The sequence below is a fragment of the Dipodomys ordii genome, unplaced genomic scaffold, assembly GCF_000151885.1.
Source record: "Dipodomys ordii isolate 6190 unplaced genomic scaffold, Dord_2.0 Scaffold30, whole genome shotgun sequence".
In the NCBI taxonomy this organism is placed as follows: Eukaryota; Metazoa; Chordata; class Mammalia; order Rodentia; family Heteromyidae; genus Dipodomys; species Dipodomys ordii.
The window spans coordinates 18,170,953-18,190,575 of NW_012267246.1; the positions used below are offsets into that span (position 1 = coordinate 18,170,953).

Consider the following 19,623-nt stretch of genomic DNA (forward strand, 5'->3'; position numbering starts at 1 on the left):
TGTTTAAATAGGGATACAGGTGGACCCATTGCAACAATGAGATGTACAAATTGTTATGTTGAAAAACGAACTTTACAACTTTGGCAGGGGGGGGGAGGCGAAGGGGGGATGGGAAGGGAAAACAAAGGAGGAGGCAATAATGTTTGATAAGAAATGTACTCATTACCTTGTCCATGTAATTGTAACCCCTCTGTACGGTATTTTAACAATAAAAAAATTAATATATTTTGCTTTCCTAAAGAAAAAAGAAATCAAACAACAACAAATGCTGCTTTATTGGTGGTAATGTAAACTGGTTCAATCACTCTGGAAAGCAGTATGGAGGTTTCTCAAAAAACTAAACCTAGAGCTTTCCTATGGCCCAGCAATTCCAATCTTGGACATTTATCCTATATACACAATGGATTTTATGCTTCCATCAGAAAGAATGATATTGTATCACTTGTCAGGAAATGGAAAGATTTCTCATTTTCTATAAGGAGTTACTGTAGTTTAGCTCCCTTGATTCTCAACTAAAGGAATAACAAGAGCTAAACACAGGCACTGGCAAGGGTTAGATAATTTGGGCCTAAATCTATCGTTTGTATCAATGTTGGAGGTACATGTGAGTTATAGGAATGCTTTCTTATACCAGCTGTGCATGTATGTTACACAGTAGAGTGAAATGTTTAACAATTGAATTAGTTTTAAATATGTATCATGAAAAGAATGGAACTGAACATCAGTTATGATTATCTATTTGGAAAGCTCACTACAAAATGAAATATATAATAATTCACTAATTAATACCATGTAGAAATGTGTTTTCCATTTCTACAAAGAACTTTTTTAATGAGTCACATAGAATAGATCAATTTATCAGTATAGTCAATGTGGAAAAACTGATCTGCCACTTCCTCCAAATGGAAAAAACACCAAAAATTATGGCCACATATTAATTCTAATCACCCACATGACAATTTTGTATGATACCTTTATTATTCAATTTTTCTTGTAAAATGAGTAAAATGAAGCTTAAGGGAATTTAGCAATCTATTTAGATAATATAATCACCACATAATGAAGTCATGATTTCAACCTGGAACTAATGTCAAAGCTCTTTCAACTAATTAGGATAGATGTTATGACTATAGCTGTGATATAAAACGTACTTCATTATGGCATATGCATAACAATCTCTTATTAATGATACTCATCGATGCTTGTCTAACCCACCTGTCTCCTCTTTCATCCCATGAATCCCAACATTAGATTCAATGCTTTTCACATAGTTACATATTAATGTTTGTTAAATGAAAAAAAAACAATGATGAATTAATTGAGTGAGTAGAGTTTAACTCAGCTGTCTTTTACACTTGGTAAGACTGGAGTGGAGAGTAAGGAAGCAAGTGTTTTATTGCAGTTACAAAATTACTCAGTAACAGAATGAAGACTGGACTCCCAAAGCCTCTAAGTAAAAGCCCACTGCTGAGCTCAATGAGCCAAGTCAGCAGCAGGGTAAATGACAAGTACATTAGTGTGAGTTGGTGTCCTCAAAATAGAAGTCAAAAACACCATGATAATATGAACAAAAGCTATCTATGTAACATGTGCGATAGGTCACAAGTGACAACCAGAGGATATCATTTACAATCACTTCAACTATTAAGAACAGTTGCAGTAAAAATTTACAAGTCCCATGTCTCTTATTTAATTCTTCTTAAAGAGGCAATAGCATTGAGCAACGCATTTCTTCTCTAACTCCATGTAAGTAAAAAATGAGGTATTAATTCAGCCTTATCAACATTACATGGGAGAGAAAAATGTTCTTCATTCCTGTTATGAGGCATTGTCAACATACTATTAAAGTAATGGAGGAGTGATAGTTCAAAGTATATGTTATGCATAATAGAATAGAATAGAATCATCACCATGAAATCCCTTTATATTATAATTGTATACTAATTCAAAACATATAATTTAATTTTTTAGATAGACTATTCAAAGGCAAGGAGAAGGAATATAGTGGAAGAGGCAAATATGTTCAAAGTGCATTATCAGGATTCACTGCAAGCCAGCACTGGTAGTACATGCCTGTAATCCTAGCTACTCAGGAGGCCGAGATCTGAGGATCACACTTTGAAGCCAGCTTGAACAAAAAAACTCTCGTTGTTCCAGTGAACCACAAAAAGCCAGAAGTGGAGCTATGGCTGAAGTGCCTTGTGCAAAAGAGCTCAGGAACAGTGCCCAGGCCCCAGGTTCAAGCCTCAGTACCAGCACACACACACACAAAAATATTGTATTCATATACTACGTTGTTGAATTACAGCTCCTTTGTACAGCTACTTGAAGGTAAGAAATAAAAAGTGTACTATTTGAAAAATATGGAAATACTACAATGAAACTCTCTTATCCTATAAATGTTAATTCAAAAAGAAAACATAAAAGAGACTAAATAGCACTTCCTATTCCTCCAAATAATATCAATATTTAAAAGATGGATAAAAAAAAGAACCCTGGAAAGACATGTTACAGGCAGAAATCCAGTGTAGTATAGTTCTCTAAGTCAAAGTTGTAGTACATTTTAAGAAGGAAGTAATAAATGACATCAACCCTGAAAGCTGAGAGGTCACAGAAGTTGTAACTACTTGAGAAACCCATAGAAAAGTCACCAGCATTCTTGAGGAGGTCTAGTATCCAGTACAGGGGAAGAGCTGATTTGCTATTCTGACTTCTTCCTGAACAGGACATTACTTAGAATACTTTAAAGCTATGCTGACTGTCCTGGTTCCCTCTGTAGGCAAGATAGCACCTGCCATGTAGGATTCACTTATGGTAAATGGATACCTAAATAAATGAACTAAAATAAGGTAAAGTGTGTAGTTAATTTTGGAAGAAAACATTCCAGTGACATTTTAAATTACTCCTAATAAGTACCAATGTTTTCTAAACTAAATCATAAGATCTAAAATTATTACCATACATTTGATTTCTTCTTCAAAAGCCCTAAGTCAAAACAATTCAACCCTTACAGAGAACATAGAATTTGCTGTCTACCAAGATAAAGCCTGACACCTTAGAAACTACCATAAGCTTCTGGGCTTCAATGACCTTTTGGGTTGCCACTGTGTTGTCATTTGAGCTATAATCTTCTGCAAGATTAGGCATGTAATTATGTGTTAAATAGTTCCATTGGTTCCTGCTGGCTCATTCAATAAGGTAGAGTGCATTAAGAGTATGTCATATAGCTCAAGGCCACTGCCACTGGAAAAGTGCTTCCACTTTGTTCTTTCCCATCTCCATCTCTCACTAGCCCTTGTTGCTGTCACTGCAAGCACTGAGAGGAAAAGAGAAGCACTATGCACATTTGCTAAAGCTTCTAAAACAGAGAAAGGATAATCTATATAGGATCTCACTTAAATGAAATCAGAAACTTAAGTTGTAGGTGTTTCTTAACTTGACTGCACATGGGGATTACCTGGAAAGACATAAAAAAAAAATCTGACCCGGGGAGCCACCCCTAGAGATTCACATTGGTCTGCACTAAAATCCAGCACCTAAATCCTATTTAGTCAGCATTCAGAGGCACTGCTTTTACATTCTTCATGCTAGGATGGGGTTCAGAACTCTGTAATAAGGAATACCTCTGATTTCTCCTTTGCCACTACCCCTATAGGACCGAAAAAATCGTTTCAATGTAAAAATACAAAGAAATTTAACTGAATTTTTTCCTCTCAGTCCTTGGGATTGAATTCTGGAGCTGGACACTGTCCTTGAGCTCCTTTTTCCTCAAGGCTAGTGTTCTACCACTTGGGCCACAATGTGACTTCTGGCTTTTTCTGAGTAGTTTATTGAAGATGAGTCTCATAGACTTTTCTGCCAGGTGGCTTTGAACCATGATTCTCAGATCTCAGCCTCCTGAGTAGATAGGGTTATAGGTGTGAGCCACTGGCCAGCTGTTTTATTATCTTTATTTTTTACTTTTTTATTGTAAAAATACTGTAGAGAGGGGTTACATGAGCAAGGTAATGAGTACATTTCCTATGGAGCATTGTTGCCTCCTCCTTTGTTTTTCCCCTACCATCCCTTCCCTACCACCTCCACAACTACCCCTCCCCCGAAGTTGTAAAGTTCGTTTTTACCATAGTGTCTTGTACATCTCACTGTTACAAGGGTAAACCTGTATCCCAATTTATGCATTTTGTTTTTTCCCCAGCTGTGTTTTTCTGATGTTTTGTTGGCTTTTTTAATGTATCTTTTTATCCTTAAGGTGATGAATGGGGTGGGAGGTTATAGTTACATAAATAAGGTAGTGAGTACATATCTTTTTAAACAGTTACCCTATCGTTCATTTTCTCCCATTTTTTAATAAAAAGAACCAATCCAATTTTTTTAAGTTTAATGGAGAGCAAATAAGACTCCTTTTTAATCTGCACACTTCAGAAAGGCAAGTATACTAATTTTCATAATTGAAAAACCTAAAACTCAGAGACATTAACTTGGCTTATCCAAAGTCACACAATTGGTATGTGGTGATGCCAGGAATAAACAAATGGCCCCATCTGCTGGTCTTGCTCCATCTTTACATTAGGCTTAGTTGAATGAGAAGAGAAAAGGATGTATGGTACTCATAAACTGACAAGTTGACATGAAACCCCTTGTTACAACTACTTAAAAATAACAAAAATAAACTTCCTGCATGGTTAATGAAAGGAACAGAGGGAACCAGAATTGGGAGAAGGAAAGAGAATAAATGAAGAGAAGGAAAAATGATATCCCAAGCTAAGGAATATATGGGAAGATGAGGCTCTGTCCAGTCATAATGACCCTCAGAATCTATGGCAAAGTCATACTCATTGGTCTCATATGGATACTTAGCTTGTCAAGACAATGAACACAACCAGTTTGCTACTAGGTGTGCTGCTTTGTACCATAAGTGCATGAAAAACCCTGCTCTGGAGATCCTCATAGCTTTCATAGAGGTCAAAAGCAGAGCTGTGTGCAAACAAAATTGTGCCTTGGTTCAGAGGTAAGCAGTAAGAACAGGAAACATAAATGCGGGTGAAATGAAGCTGCACCAAAGGGAACAGCTGAGATGGCTTTTGAACAGGCAAACTTCTTTGCTAAACTGGGAAGGCAAGCAGAGAAAATGATGGGACGTTGGCCAAGGAGGCAGAATCTAGTGTACTTGAGTTCCTCAGACAATGACATTGTAATCTTCACTGACTCCCTGCTTTCATTCAAAGGTTGAAGCTGTATTTCTTAGAGGTTTGATTTTTCACTCCATATTTATCTATAACCACAAGGTAATGGTTCTGCCAGGTCCATCACATTCCTAAATCATTTAAGTCAGAATTCAATCCAAGTTTCCATTTTCTGTGCCGCCCTGTGCACATCGATCTCTATTCCATTCTATAATTCATAATTTTACAATCCCACCAATGTTTTTTTTCTATTTTCTTGTAAAGATGCTGTGCAGAGGGGTTACATTTACATGAGTAAGATAATGAGTACATTTCTAGTCGAGCATCGTTACCCCCTCCTTTTCCTCCCACTATCCCTTCTCTTCCCACCTCCCTCACCCCAAAGCTGTAAAGCTCATTTACAACATAGTGTCTTGTATCATTGTTGTAATGGGTCATTCTGTGTCCTTGTTTCAACATTTTGTTATTCCCCTGCCACTCCCCAAATTAGATAAATGTATATATAAGATACAATGTACAAATACAGTGACAAAAAGGATATACCACAGGAGGAAGAACATACAAAAGAAACAAAAAAAATCACATAGTATCTTAAAAACAACAAAGTAAAACCTCTTGTGTCCATATCTTGGTGTTCATTTTGCTTAGCATCATCTTATATGGTCATATGTACATAGCTTTCAAGCTTTTCTGCTCATCTGATAAGATTATCCTAGATGTATATTAATTATTGCAAATAAGGGAAACTATGGGACCTATGTTTCTTTGGGTCTGGCTCACTTCATTTAATATGATTTTTTCCAAGTCTTTAAATTTCTTAACAAAGGAGGTAGTGTCATTCTGATGGAAGCATAGAAATCCATTGTGTGTGTGTGTGTGTGTGTGTGTGTGTGTGTGTATACACATTTTCTTGATCCATTCGTCTACTGAGGGGTATCTGGGTTGTTTCCATATCTTAGCTATGGTGAATAATGTAATAAACATAGTTGTGTTGGTAAATTTAGTATAGCCTTCTTTGTGATCATTTGGGTAAAATGCCCAGAAATGGAATTTCTGGGAGCTCTGTACAGCAGCCTTTTCAGTAAATGATGCTGGAAAAAATTGGTTAAACACCTGTAGAAAACTCAAGTCAGAATCAACCCTGCATCAGAATCAACTCCAAATAGATCAGAGACCTCAAAGTAAAAGCAGACACCCTGAAAATATTACAGGAAGGAATAGGAGAAACTCTAGGGCTGGCACAGGCTGAAATTTTCTTAATAAAGACCCAGAAACACAACAAACAAAAGAAAGTTTGGACAAATGGGACTGCATTAAAGTGCAGAGCTTCTGCATTGCAAAGGACATAGCTAGCAAGATCAGTAGAAAGCATACAGATTGGGAGAAGATTTTCATTAGCCATACAACAGACAAGGGCCTCATACCTAAAATATACTTAGAAATAAAAAAAAATAGATCCCCCTAAAACAAATCCTCAAAGAAACAACTGCCTGATTAATAAGTGGGCTAAAGATTTAAAGAGAGATTTCTCTGAAAAGAAAATAAGAATGGCCAATAGACACATGAAGAAATACTCAAATTCTTTAGCCATAAAAGAAATGCAAATCAAAACAACATTGAGATACCACCTTACCCCAGGTAGAATGGCTATAATCAAGAACTCTAATAACAACAGATGCTGGATGGGATGTGGCCAAAAGGGAACTACACTGTTGGTGTAGTTCAACCACTCTGGAAAGGAGTATGGAGATTCCTCAAAATCTCATAAATCTTTATATCACTTTTCTTTTTTTATTGTGAAAATACCGTACAGAGGGATTACAAATACATGGGCAAGATAATAAGTACATTTCTTATCAAGTATTGTTGCCTCCTCCTTTTATATCACTTTTCTAATCACAACTCAAATGAAATGCTTCTTTGTATATTCCATGTGAGGAGCACTAACTACTTAAGGAGTTCAAAAAGACTGCATTTCAACTGGAAAAGAACCTCCAAACCAGCTTGCATTAATGTATTTTGAATTCTGGGTGTTTCTTTGAAGCCTGAAATTGTTTAGACTTTCACAGAACTTTTCAATTGTTGTCCTTAAGTGGCTATCCCCTTTCCTTTTAATTAGCAATGAACTTTGAAGGCTTTAATTAACAGTTTGTCTTTATGTAAGAAGAGAGGTGGAGAAATTCCAAATTCACTTATTGGAATAACCTCCAGTCTCATTAAGCTCTTTCCAGCACGCTTTAGACTGTTAATTAGAATAAATGTATCTTTCATCTCCTCCTTTCTATATCATCTTAAAACAACAGAGCCAAGGAGCAATGCTAGCATAATCACACACAGTCTGAAAGGGTTCTAAACATACTAGAATCAGTGTCACTCTTGCCTTTGAATTATTTCAAAGCAGTTATAAATTCTATGGTGTCTATTAAGGGCAGACTAGTAACTATTAACTCCACAGCACTTAGTAATTTATTGTTTACCTATACTCAAATTGTGCTTTTATTGGTCTATCATACAATTCCAGCCCTTTGTGGGAATAAATAAACAATTGGAGGATCCTACCATAGTCTATGTTAAAATAACTCCCACAGGTTTATCTCAACCCACAAATTTATGAAGTAATTCATTTGTTAGAATAAAATTATTATTTCCTGATGGACAACTGCCTTTACTAGTAGCTTTAATCTTTCTTCTGATATTTAAATATGTTCAAAATGAATCATAGTTGTGTGTGTGTGTGTGCATGAGCATACACACTTGCACGCACGTGACCCAGAACTAGGGCTTGAATTTAGGGCCTAGGCATTGTCCTTTACTTTTGTCATTCAAAGATGGTACCTTGAACTGAGTCACAGTTCAGATTATGCAATTGCATTATCTATTGCCTTTACTGGACTGTTTACTGAATTCCGTTCCTCCCACAGCCTTGGACCTCAAATGCTCATACAAAGTATATATGAGCTCTATTCCAGTGACAATGAATATGTTTAGACTCATTCTTCAGTCTACAACTCACAAAATATTGGAGCTACAAAGATCTTAAGATTTACCTAGGTGTTTCAAACTCTCTATGGTATCCATAAAACATAACTAAGGCTTTAGGAGGTTAAGTGACTTTCTCAACATTATACTGGTAGTGACAAAACAATGATGTAACCATACATGCTCTAAGTACATTTTGCTCAGTGTTACCTGCAGACCAGCAATATTAATATCACTCAAAAGCTTGTTAGAAATACTGAATCTGGGGTCCAACCCCAGATCCACAGATGGGTCACAGATCCTCAGGTAATTTGTATGTCTATCCTTTGAAAAGCACTGACCTTCATTGCCTTTTTGGGCACAGGAAGTGAGGCAAAAAGATATGATGTACTCCATGACTCCTCCATTTCTATATATAAGCAAGTATCTGGATTTCCTGAAGGCATTGCTTGTAATTTGAAAATAAAACTACTCATCTTGTAGCATTTTAATTGCATAAACCTTTCATTCTTTGTGGATAATAGATGCAAAGACCCATGTATCTAGGACCTAAAGTAATGTGTATTTGCTACATGCTTTATTGTTAGTACCTTTTTGGGGGGGGGTAATGAGTATATTTTTTATTGAGCAGTGATAACCTCCTCCCTCATTTTCTCCCAATTTTTCCCTCCTGATCGCCCTCCCCTCCCCCAAGTTACAAAGTTCATTTCCAACATAGTGTCTAGTGAGTATCATGGTTGCATTGGTTCACCCTTTGTCCCACCATTTCTGATTCTCCTTCCCTTCCCCAAATCAGTTGAACTTATATACAAGACAAAGGGTACTGAAATAAAAATAACAGTGACTACAGGGAATAAGCCAAAGGAAAAAGAAATGAAAAAAGAAATAACTGCAAACAGTGCAATAAGAAAAAACCCTCTTGTTTCCATTTCTTGGAGTTCATTTCCATAGTTCCCACGATCTTTGACTTCTCGCTTCTCCCCAACCTCAGGCAAATGTTAAGGTAATTTCTGTCTCCAGATTGACCTGTTGTGGACAGTTCACAGACTAAGCATCTGAGAGTTCAGTTGAAGGGGTGTTTATCTGACAAGGGCAAACACAAGCTGGACTCTCTGAGCACCTGGATGAAGAGACAAAACCAAACCCTTTGCCTGTTCTTTCATTCATACAATTCTCTTAGTCATTTGTTTTCCTGTTTTCTCTGACCACTCTAGACTCACAGAAACTATTGACCTGCCGGCAAGGTCAAGTATTGCCACTTCATGGCTGTGCAATACCAAGAAGAAAGCTGCTACTGACTATGCATCTATGAAGGAGTTACTTTTCTTCTATCCTTTGTTCTAATGTATTAACATTTTATTTTTATAGTATTGCATGTTTCTTTTCAGAAATTATCATGAGAATAATTGTGGCCATTTTTAATAGTGTACATGAAATGAGTTTCCAAAGCCAAATCATAACCTAGTTCCTATATTATTTTGCCTCTGGGTCCCAAAAACCTGGTGTCTGGAAGTACTGATATTGTTATACAGCTACTGCTGTGATTTTCTCAGGCCATGAACTCCCAATACTGGCAACAGTAAAGTACAGTTAAAAGACAATGTTTCATGGCAAACATGTCACGTGTGTCAACAACAAGAAAAATAAAATTTAAAAAGGAGAAAAAATTAGACTCTAAATCTGAACCAGAATTTGGGGAAGTGAAGCACATTATGACTAAGAAACTATACTGATATTATTAAGAAATCAACTTGAGGAAAATATCTTAACATCAATTAGAAAACTAAGATTCCATTATGTAATAAGCCTCACAGTACATTATGAACAATTAAAAAGCTTAAAAGGAATGAAAGTTTCTGAGGAAGGCAATAAATTCCAGTAAAATTTAAATGATTCTCATTTGTATTGTATTGGCAGGATGGAAAGCTAGGGCTCTCATGATATTTAAACCTGAAAAGAGTCAATACTATGAGTAACTGCTGGTTGTTGTTAATACAGAGTTGCAAAACTTGAAGAAGCAGATTTAACTTCAGTGTCTTCTTCTAGGTCATTCTGCCATTCCTCAAGGACTTCTACAATAAGGAAAGGAATTTCTGGGTCATCATCCTCTAAGATGTTCATATGGACCAGTGGCCGGACCTCTTCATCTTACCGACACGATGAGAAAAGGTAAATGCCCAATAACTCTATATTTTACTGATTATCCAGAGAGGATAGAGACACTGGCTGGAGACAGGACAGTACCTCATATGTGTGAGGTACTGAGTTAAAATTCTAGTATGTATATGTATCTCTCTCCTCTCTGTGTCTCTCTGTGTCTCTCTCTGTCTCTCTCGCCTCTCTCTCTCTCACACACACAGACACACACACACATACATATATGCAAAGTATAAAATTTGAAATGTAGGATCCTTATGTTGTCAAAAGCATGGAAAGAATAGTTTCAGACAAGTCTTTTTCAACTTACATGCTCACTGAAACAACACAACTTAGCAACACTTGTACTCTCTCACAAATCCTAGCTCTGCCTGCAGATATACATGAACCATTATCCTTTTCACATCCAAAGACTGTGCTTTAGTCTCTGTTGAGAGTGGTACAGAAGGAAAGCAAAAATGTTGATAGAAAGATTAGCTTGGTATTGGTGGTCATACTGTACTCAGAAGACTGTGATTTGAGGATTGTGATTTCACTCTAGCCTGATTTGGAAAGTCCATGGGATTTTTATCTCCAATTAAGCAGCAAAAAGCCAGAAAAGGAGCTGTGACTCAAGTGGTAGAGAGCCAGTCTTGAGCACAAAAGCTAAGATACAGCATTCAGGCCCACTAAATGAAAGTCCAAATGGAGCATGATTTAAGCTTTTAGGGAGTGAATGCATCCATATGATTCTGCATGTGCTTTTACTTATTATGATGCTTAAGATTTTGGCATACCAAGGGGTTTAACTCAGGGCCCTATGCTGCAAGGCTGCCATGATACCATAAACCCATAATTACAGCACTGTTCTTTGCTGGATAGTTTTAGGATAGGGTCTTATTTTCTGCAAAATGTGCACCTGAGCTGCCATCCACCTACTTCTAAAGTGTCTGTAATCACTAGCTGTTCACTAAGGTGTCCAGCTTCTCTTTTGGAGACAAAGTCTCTGGACATTTTCTCTCTGGGTTGGCTTAGCATGGAGATCTACCCAATGCTAGCTTCTGCATAGATGGGAATGACAAGTGGACATCATTCTGTACAGCTATAGTTCAATCCTTCAATTCTTAGCTTCCCACCTAGCAAGAATTACAAACATGAACTATTAACATCTGGATTAAAAGCATTTTTAAATATGTAGATTGTCTTTTTTTGTTTTTTATTTCTATCCCTTTCTTTCTCACCTTATAGTATTACTTGGTTCAAATGAAGTTTTTACCAGTATGCTGTAACTTATGCAAGCCACACATCAGACAGAATCTGATTGAAATCAGAATTGATAAATGGTGAAGGACACAAAAGGACCTGAGAGGTTTCTTTGAATATGGTTAGAAAGCTTATTTTTCATTTTGAAGCCTAACTTGCCCTACAGGTTAAATTCCTCTGAAAAAACTCCAAAAGCAAGGTCATTCATAATAAAAATTTGAAAGTTATTTAAATATTCACATTAGACACCTGTTAAATAAAGGTGTGTAATCTATCAGTATTTTTTAATGCTTTGACATACTATTAACTGAAAAATGCAAATCTAAATACAAGTTATGATTGCAATGACATACACACACACACACACACACACACACACACATACACACACACACACACACACACACAATACATAGTCAAAAATCTGGAAAGTGAAGTTGGGTGCCAGTGGTTGATGCCTATTAACCCTAGCTACTCAGAAGGATAAGATCTGAGGATCATGGCTCAAAGCCAGCCCAGGAAGAAAAGTCCATGTGACTTTTATCTCCAATAAACTACTCAGAAAAAGCCAGAAATGGTGCACAAGTGGTAGTGTGTTAACCTTGAGCACGCAGTGCCCAGGCCCTGAGTTCAATCCTCATGATGGCAAAATAGAAAAAAACTGAAAGGAAATGTTTATATACCTTATGTGTGTGTGTTACTTTTTATATATTAATTTATAATTAAAGTAACATATCTATACTTTATATATATATGCTTAAAATATATACTTTAAAGTATACATAAAGTAATATATATTACATTGATTATAGAATAAAATTACATATATGCATCATATCACAAAGTAATATATATTACTTTAATTATAGAAAGAAAATTCATGACATTTAAGTGAAATTAAGCCCAGAAGGCAACTAATATCTGAACAAACACTGGTGTTGAGACATGGCTTTCTTTCCCATCTCTAAGTTATCACAGACTTTTTCTCAATGCTCACTTATTTTTAGTGTGTTACTTAAAGCTCCCATGTTTTTAATATAATTTGTGTGTGTGAGAGACAGAGAGAGAAAGGGGGGGAGGGTGAGAGAAAGAGAGACAGAGACAGACAGACCACATGATAGAGCAATGACCTGTCCCTGGACTATTCCCCAGTTGTCCCACAGGAGTAATGTATCATTTAGATATTCTTTTAAATTGTTCTTTAACAATGTAAACAACATTTTAAAAGCAGCTACTGTATACTATGTTTCATATAAAATATCAGTGTATGAGACAAAAACTATTATGCCTTTTTATATATTAGAAAGTAGAGGCATGAGGCCCTGGGTTCGATTCCTCAGCACCACATAAACAGAAAAGGCTGGAAGTGGCACTGTGACTCAAGTGGTAGGGCACTAGCCTTGAGCTGAAGGGACAGCGTCCAGGCCTAGAGTTCAAGCCCCACTACTGACAGAAAAAGAAAAAGAAAGAAGGAAGGAAGGAAGGAAGGAAGGAAGGAAGGAAGGAAGGAAGGAAGGAAGGAAGGAAGGAAGGGAAGTAAGAGGCACAGAGCATTTAAATAACTTCCAAGAGAGCAACAGCTAACTAGAGATGGAATCAAGCTATGAACCCAAGCCTAGTTCACAAACTCTCTGAAGCTATGACTTGGGATTTTAGAAATGACTTTGAACAGAAAATGCTGTTGTCTCCAAGATGCTTTTAGTGGCACTAGTTAGGGTGAGAATGCAGATAATGATGGCTGATAGAGAATCAGGATATGATGGTCATTATGTTAGCAGTTTGGCATTGCTCAGCAGACACTGAAGTAAACTTCATTCTTTTTAACCTTACAATTAGTCCCTTCTCTGATCATTTTCTATGTGCAGAATACTAGTTTCTATGCATCCTCCATTCTACAAGCCCAGCAGTGAAGGAATATTTCTTCCTCTAACCAAACTTTTTGCTCAAGTAAAATAAGCAGTAATAACTAGTTATCCAAATGAGACAGAAGTTATTAAGCTAAAAACATTGCAAATAGTTTTTACTAAATATTCTTTGGGTTTTTAAAAAAATAGTAGTTAATAAAGTATCACATATAAAAACATATAACAAATGGTGTCATGAGCATCTGACTACTCACCATTTAGTTTAAATATTAAGCAATCAGAATTTTTACAACTTTGAGAATATGGCTCTAATACCATTCTAACCCCAACAGCACCCAAACCCCAATCCAGAAATAATCACTATCCTGAATTATGTTTCCTATTCCTTTGCTTTTTTCATGACTTGGAGAGTTTATATAAACAGAATGAAATTAAATATGCTTTTCTGCAACTTGCTTTTATCACTAAACATTGTATCATTATGATTTACCAATAGTGATCTCAATGGCTAGATATTTTCTCTGCTAGGTAGTATTCCATTGTCTAAGTAAACCATCATGTATTCATGCATCCTACTGAATATTTCCATCATTTCTTGTTCTTTTATCCTTAGCAATAATGCAGCCACATTGCACATGTCTTCCTGTATACTTGTTAGGAAGATAGATCCAACATTGAAATGGTTGATTCAAAAGTATGCCCAACTTCAATTTTATTAGTCAATGCTATTGCTGTTCCAAACCAGCATACCTGTGACACCCATGGCTAGAAAGCTCTTTCTGGAGTATACCAACAGGTTGGTGCTTACCAACAGGTTGGTGCTTACCAACAGGTGCTCTGACTTTAATTTGAGATTCTTAGATAAGAAGAATAAGCTTCTTTCCTCCGTCTGTTTCTGTGATAAGACTATTTGAATATATGTTCCACTTTTCTACTGGATTGCTGGTTCTGTCCAGCGGATGCTGTGATGAAGGATGAAAAATTACTCAGGAAACAATATATTGCCTAGAAGAAATGAGTTTAATCAACAGACATGTTCAAACTGGAGTCTTTTCTACCCTCCACTTTTTTAAGGGCTAAAGTACTTCCTTGGGGAGGGTCTTGGTCACAGATCAAAGGTCACATTCCAAAGGACTGTTAACAGGATATCAGGATGAAGTCAGATAAGTACACCCAGGCATTCATCCTGTTTTTTGACAGGATTACAACAGAAAGTCTGATAGGCAGCAGAAGTCCTGAGTCTTTACTCAGACACCAGATAAACATTCTACCAACAGTAGTTTCCTGCTGGCATCAGGGACACTACATGCACACTGTCCAATCATACTTCCTGCTTCCAAGCATAGTTAGCATGGGGATAGAGGGTTCCACATATCTCCTGTTTTCATTTTTAAAACAGCCATTTGTTATTGTGAAGAAAGCCAGCATCTTCATTCTAGTCTGTTCTGTTCAAGAGATAGCATCACATATCACTTTAAAGACTGAAACAATAAGAACAATTATTCTAATAGTAAATAATCCATATTATGTAAAGGTTCCGTCCAGAGAAGTAATTTTTAAGGTTAAGCCAATTGAGATGGTTTTGTGGTTCCTTGAGTGCTGATTGATAAATATAGCTTTGAAGCTCATTTACTTGAGGTAATTAAGAATGTAACTTTTCCATTTCCTGCAGAGGGAATCAGAGAAACACCATGGAGATGTTCTTTCATAGTTTCCAAGCATGTTGGAAGGAATTAAAAGGTAAAGGAGCCACACATTGTTTTTCAAAACCAGGATCATACTGAGTTGCTGTCTCTCAAATAGATCCTGCTGCCATTCAATAGCTTGCACTTAAAACATCTAGCCTTGTCAGAATTATTTGGACTGTATGAGTTTGTCTTACTCAGGAAGTAAGCTCCCTGAGTTATGATCAATACTGGCTAACATAAAAACTGATTTTCAGGAATTCAGGGATCTGGACTTGCTGGGTTCTTGCCAGGTCAACTTTCTATTTATGGCTGAGTTAAAGAACTGGTTTTTCCAGCTGTTGATAAAGCTTGACACAGCTAGCAGGCAGCCTCTACAGTCCTGTAGAAGAGAGAATACAAGCATACACTAATATGTAATAATCCTATGAGGTCCTTTCCAGAACCTCCCCCCCATTGAAGTCTCTTACCAGAACTTTGGGTTCAAGTTACTTAAAAATATGTTTCAGCTGCTGCAAAACATATTGGTTACAGTTTAAAGTTTTTTAGGGTAAATGAACTTTTAGTTGACTGATATCTAGGGGATGTATCCTTACTTCCCCTTTTTGTTTAGTTGGATTGAATTATAGAGTATGGTGAACATGTTCTACAAGTGCTTGAACTTGGTGATTATAAGGAATACTACATGGGCTGAGAAGGTGGCTCAGTGGTAGAATGCTTGCCTTGCATGCATGAGGCCCAGGGTTCGATTCCTCAGCACCACATAAGCAGTAAAAGCCAGAAGTAGAGCTGTGGCTTAAGTGGTAGAGTGTTAGCCTTGAGCTGAAGAACTGAGGGACAGGGCCCAGGCCAAGAGTTCAGGTGCCATGACCAACAAAAAAAATAAAGAAAGAAAGAAATTGCACAAATAACTCAAAATTATGAGAGGTGTAACACGTTCCATTATTGGAAGAGAGAGCTGGTCTTGGGACTTGAACTCAAGGCCTGGGCACTGTCCCTGAGGTTTTTTTCTCAAGGCTAGCAACTCTACCACTTGAGCCACAACTCCACTTCTGTGTTGTATTTTTGGTTGATTCAGGATAAGAATTCATGTTCTTTCCTGCCCAGACTGGCTTTGAACTGTGATCCACAGATCTCAGCTCCCTAAGTAGAGAGGATTACAAGCATGAGCTACTGGAGCCTGGGTATTACTACTTTTTAATTGTTGTAGAATTCCCATATGACTAAAACTTTCTAACAAATAAAAATCTGAAATGTTTAGATGCTTAATGGAATAGCATAGAATGAGAATGAGAAAAGTATCAGTGAAAACACAAACATAACATTGTCTCCAAAGGAAGGGAACATGAGTAATATCAGTCTCCCAAATTGTGTTGGAAAGTAATTGTGCTTTCTCTTTTTTTAAACTTTACATGCATTTTATATTTTTCTGATATTTGGAAAGATACTATTATTTATCAAATTTTTGGTTTGATTTCTATGCTAAACTTTCTTTTTAATGGTTTATATGTACATTAGTTTGTGTTTTTTGTATTTTTCTAATAATTGTATTATTGACATAGTAATTTTTTTCTTTATCAGTAAATGTAATATTTGTTTCCTTTCCTTACCAGCTAGCAACTCAGAAATCATGGTTAAAACAAATGAGAGTGTGTATCTTTGCTTTGTTTCTGTCTCTAAGGTGGATTTTTTCAATATTTCACTAATAAGTATTAAGTTTAATATTGGCAGTTCCTCTACATCCTTTATTACCTTAATAATGTCTATATCTATATATAAATTGAGAAGTTATTATCTTAAATATTAAATTTTCTTTTATTATCATATGATTACAATTTTTAATAAATGTATAAACAAAACTAAACACTCATTAGATTTCTAGGAGAGGATAGCCTTAATTTCAGTATATATCATCTCTACATATTGTTAGGTTTAATGAACTAACTTTTTCAAAAATTTGCATTTATGTTAACAGATGAGGTTGGTCTATAATTCTGTACTACAATTCGCTCTGACTCAATTTTGTCATCAAATTTTGACAACTTGACAAAGAGTTTGGATAGCATTCTGTTTTTTGTCTTATACTCTGGAATGATTGGCAAAATTATGTCTTTAATTTTTCAAAAAAATTAACTTTTCAGGCTGGTCATGACAATATGCATTTGTAATCCCAGTGATTCAGGAGACAGAGATCAGGGAAATTGTGATTAAAGGCTAGCCTAGCAAAAAGTAAGACACCATTGCAGAGCATGCACTGTGTGGCATGTCCTAATCCCAGCTACGTGGGAGGCAGAGATGAGAGGACTGTGATTCATGGATAAAAACAGGAGACCCTATCCAAAAAATAACTAAGTCACAAAAATTATGGGAGTACTGATAGATGAAGAGCACTTGCCTAGCTAACATGAGATCCTGAATCACATACTAATGCTCCAAAAAAAACCCTAAATAAACCCTTCTGAAATCATAGAACTTTTAATATCATTATCTTCCATTTCATTTATTCATACACTCTGTTCATCTTTCCACAGATTCTTTAATTGGCTGCCTAGTCTATTGATTTTCAGATTTTATTTTCTAATATAAGCATTTAAAGCTGTATATAATCAATCACATCCCACATTCACTAGCTGTTCTATAATGGTTTTCCTATCATTCAGATCTAAATACTTTTTATTTTATTTTATTTTATTTATTTATTTTTGTCAGTCGTGGGGCCTGGGCACTGTCCCTCAGCTCTTCAGCTCAAGGCTAGCGCTCTACCACTTGAGCCACAGTGCCACTTCCGGCTTTTTCTACTTATGTGGTGCTGAGGAATAGAACCTGGGCCTCATGCATGCAAGGCAAGCACTCTAACACTGAGCCACCTTCCCAGCCCTTAAATAATTCTTAGTGTCTACCAGACTATAATTTATGACCCATGAGTTCCTTGTTTTTATTTCTGTATATAGTAATCTTCTAGTTACTTTTATTATTTATTTCTACCATTATTACACTAGGCTATGTAATGTAAATAGAGGTTAATGTTTTTCTAAGGTTCTTTAGGTTATAAAGATACCCTAACTTTTTTGAATGATTCACCTTATTTTATATTTCTTTCTACATTTTATAAGAAAATTTCTTATAAAAATTAAATGTTAAGCCAGGCGCCAGTGTCTCATGCCTGTAATCATCCTAGCTACTCTGAAGATCGCAGTTCAAAAGCCAGTCCAGGCAGGAAAGTCCCCGAGACCCTTCTTTCCAATAAACTACCCAAAAACGAGAAGTGGTGCTGTGGCTCAAGTGGTAGACCACTAGCCTTGATCTAAAGAGCTGAGGGACAGGACCCATGCCCAGAGTTCAAGTCCCACAAGCAACAAAAAATAAATTAACATGTTAGTACATTGCATAAAAATAAGAAAGTAAAATATTAGATCACTGGGAAAATGTGTGACCTGAGAAACCAAAAGACAATGAAAGAAAATAACTCCTGTTTCTGTTTTTAATGAGTTTTCTCTTACCTTTAATCCTTTACCCATAATACATAGCTCTAGAAAATCTATGGAAAAGTTGATAATAATATGTTCATGGGCATAAGTCCTGTAACTATGTATATACACTCTCATTTGTTATCAAACTGAAAAATACTTTGTTTATAAGGCAATGTGAAAAGAGTGAAGATTAATTCAGCTAATCTGAATTGGAACTTAAAATATATAAATACCAGTTCAAGAAAAATTCATGAAATCTGGAAGAAGATGAAAATACACATGCAATGGAGTACATGTCAAAAATGTGGAAGGAGGAAGGGGGACCAAGATGGCGACGGGGCAGTAGGGAAATGCCACAGCTCTCTCCAAACAAAAAGAGTTCGAGTTCCAACGCTTAATCTCCCCAAGAGACCAACAACAACAAAAAGACGAACACTCAGAGAAAAACCAGAGGTGGAAAATAACAAAAAAAGAAAGAGAGGAAAAGAAGAATTTCAGAACAGAGAAGAGTGAAGACCCCTCCCCCAACCTTTACTGGCCACGCAGCAGTGCGCCAAGCCACCAGCCAGCCGGCCCGGGGGCTGCCGGGGGCTGCCGGAGCCCCCAGAGACTCAGGGGGCCGCTTGCAGATCACCAGGTACCGGTTCGCAGAACAGCGGATTGCCAGGAACAGAGAAACCTACCAGCCGGGATTCTCCACGAGGATCCCACCCCCCACCCCTCACTCTCCACCGGAGCGGAGAGGCTCCATCCCGCCAAAGCCGACCGGCACCAGCAGCGTGACAAAGGGACCTGTCTGCAGACCACCCGCCCGATCGCGATAGCAACCACCCGGTGGGGGCCGCCCAACCCAGCCCGCAACCACCCAAACTGAACTCGGATTGCAACAACTGACGACCTACACCACACAGAAACAACCAGCTCCAGGGTGAGCACTTAACAGGGGACAGTGCATCTCTCAAGGGAGACCAGAGCTGGAGGGAATCCCCAGACCCTGACCTAGACTCCCTACCCCAACACCCGGACCACAGGACCCACTAAA

The 19,623-nt window shown here is 37.0% G+C and overlaps 1 protein-coding gene across 1 annotated transcript in view; it reads left to right on the plus strand.

Moving 5' to 3' along the window:
• The window catches only part of Kcnmb2 (potassium channel subfamily M regulatory beta subunit 2), a 296,165-nt gene that overhangs the window by 247,319 nt on the left and 29,223 nt on the right, over positions 1-19,623 (plus strand). The window contains exon 2 of the mRNA XM_013016200.1: positions 10,209-10,331. Within this exon, the coding sequence (XP_012871654.1) occupies positions 10,276-10,331 (56 nt within the window). The 5' untranslated portion in view covers positions 10,209-10,275. The remainder of the gene's footprint in view (positions 1-10,208; positions 10,332-19,623) is intronic.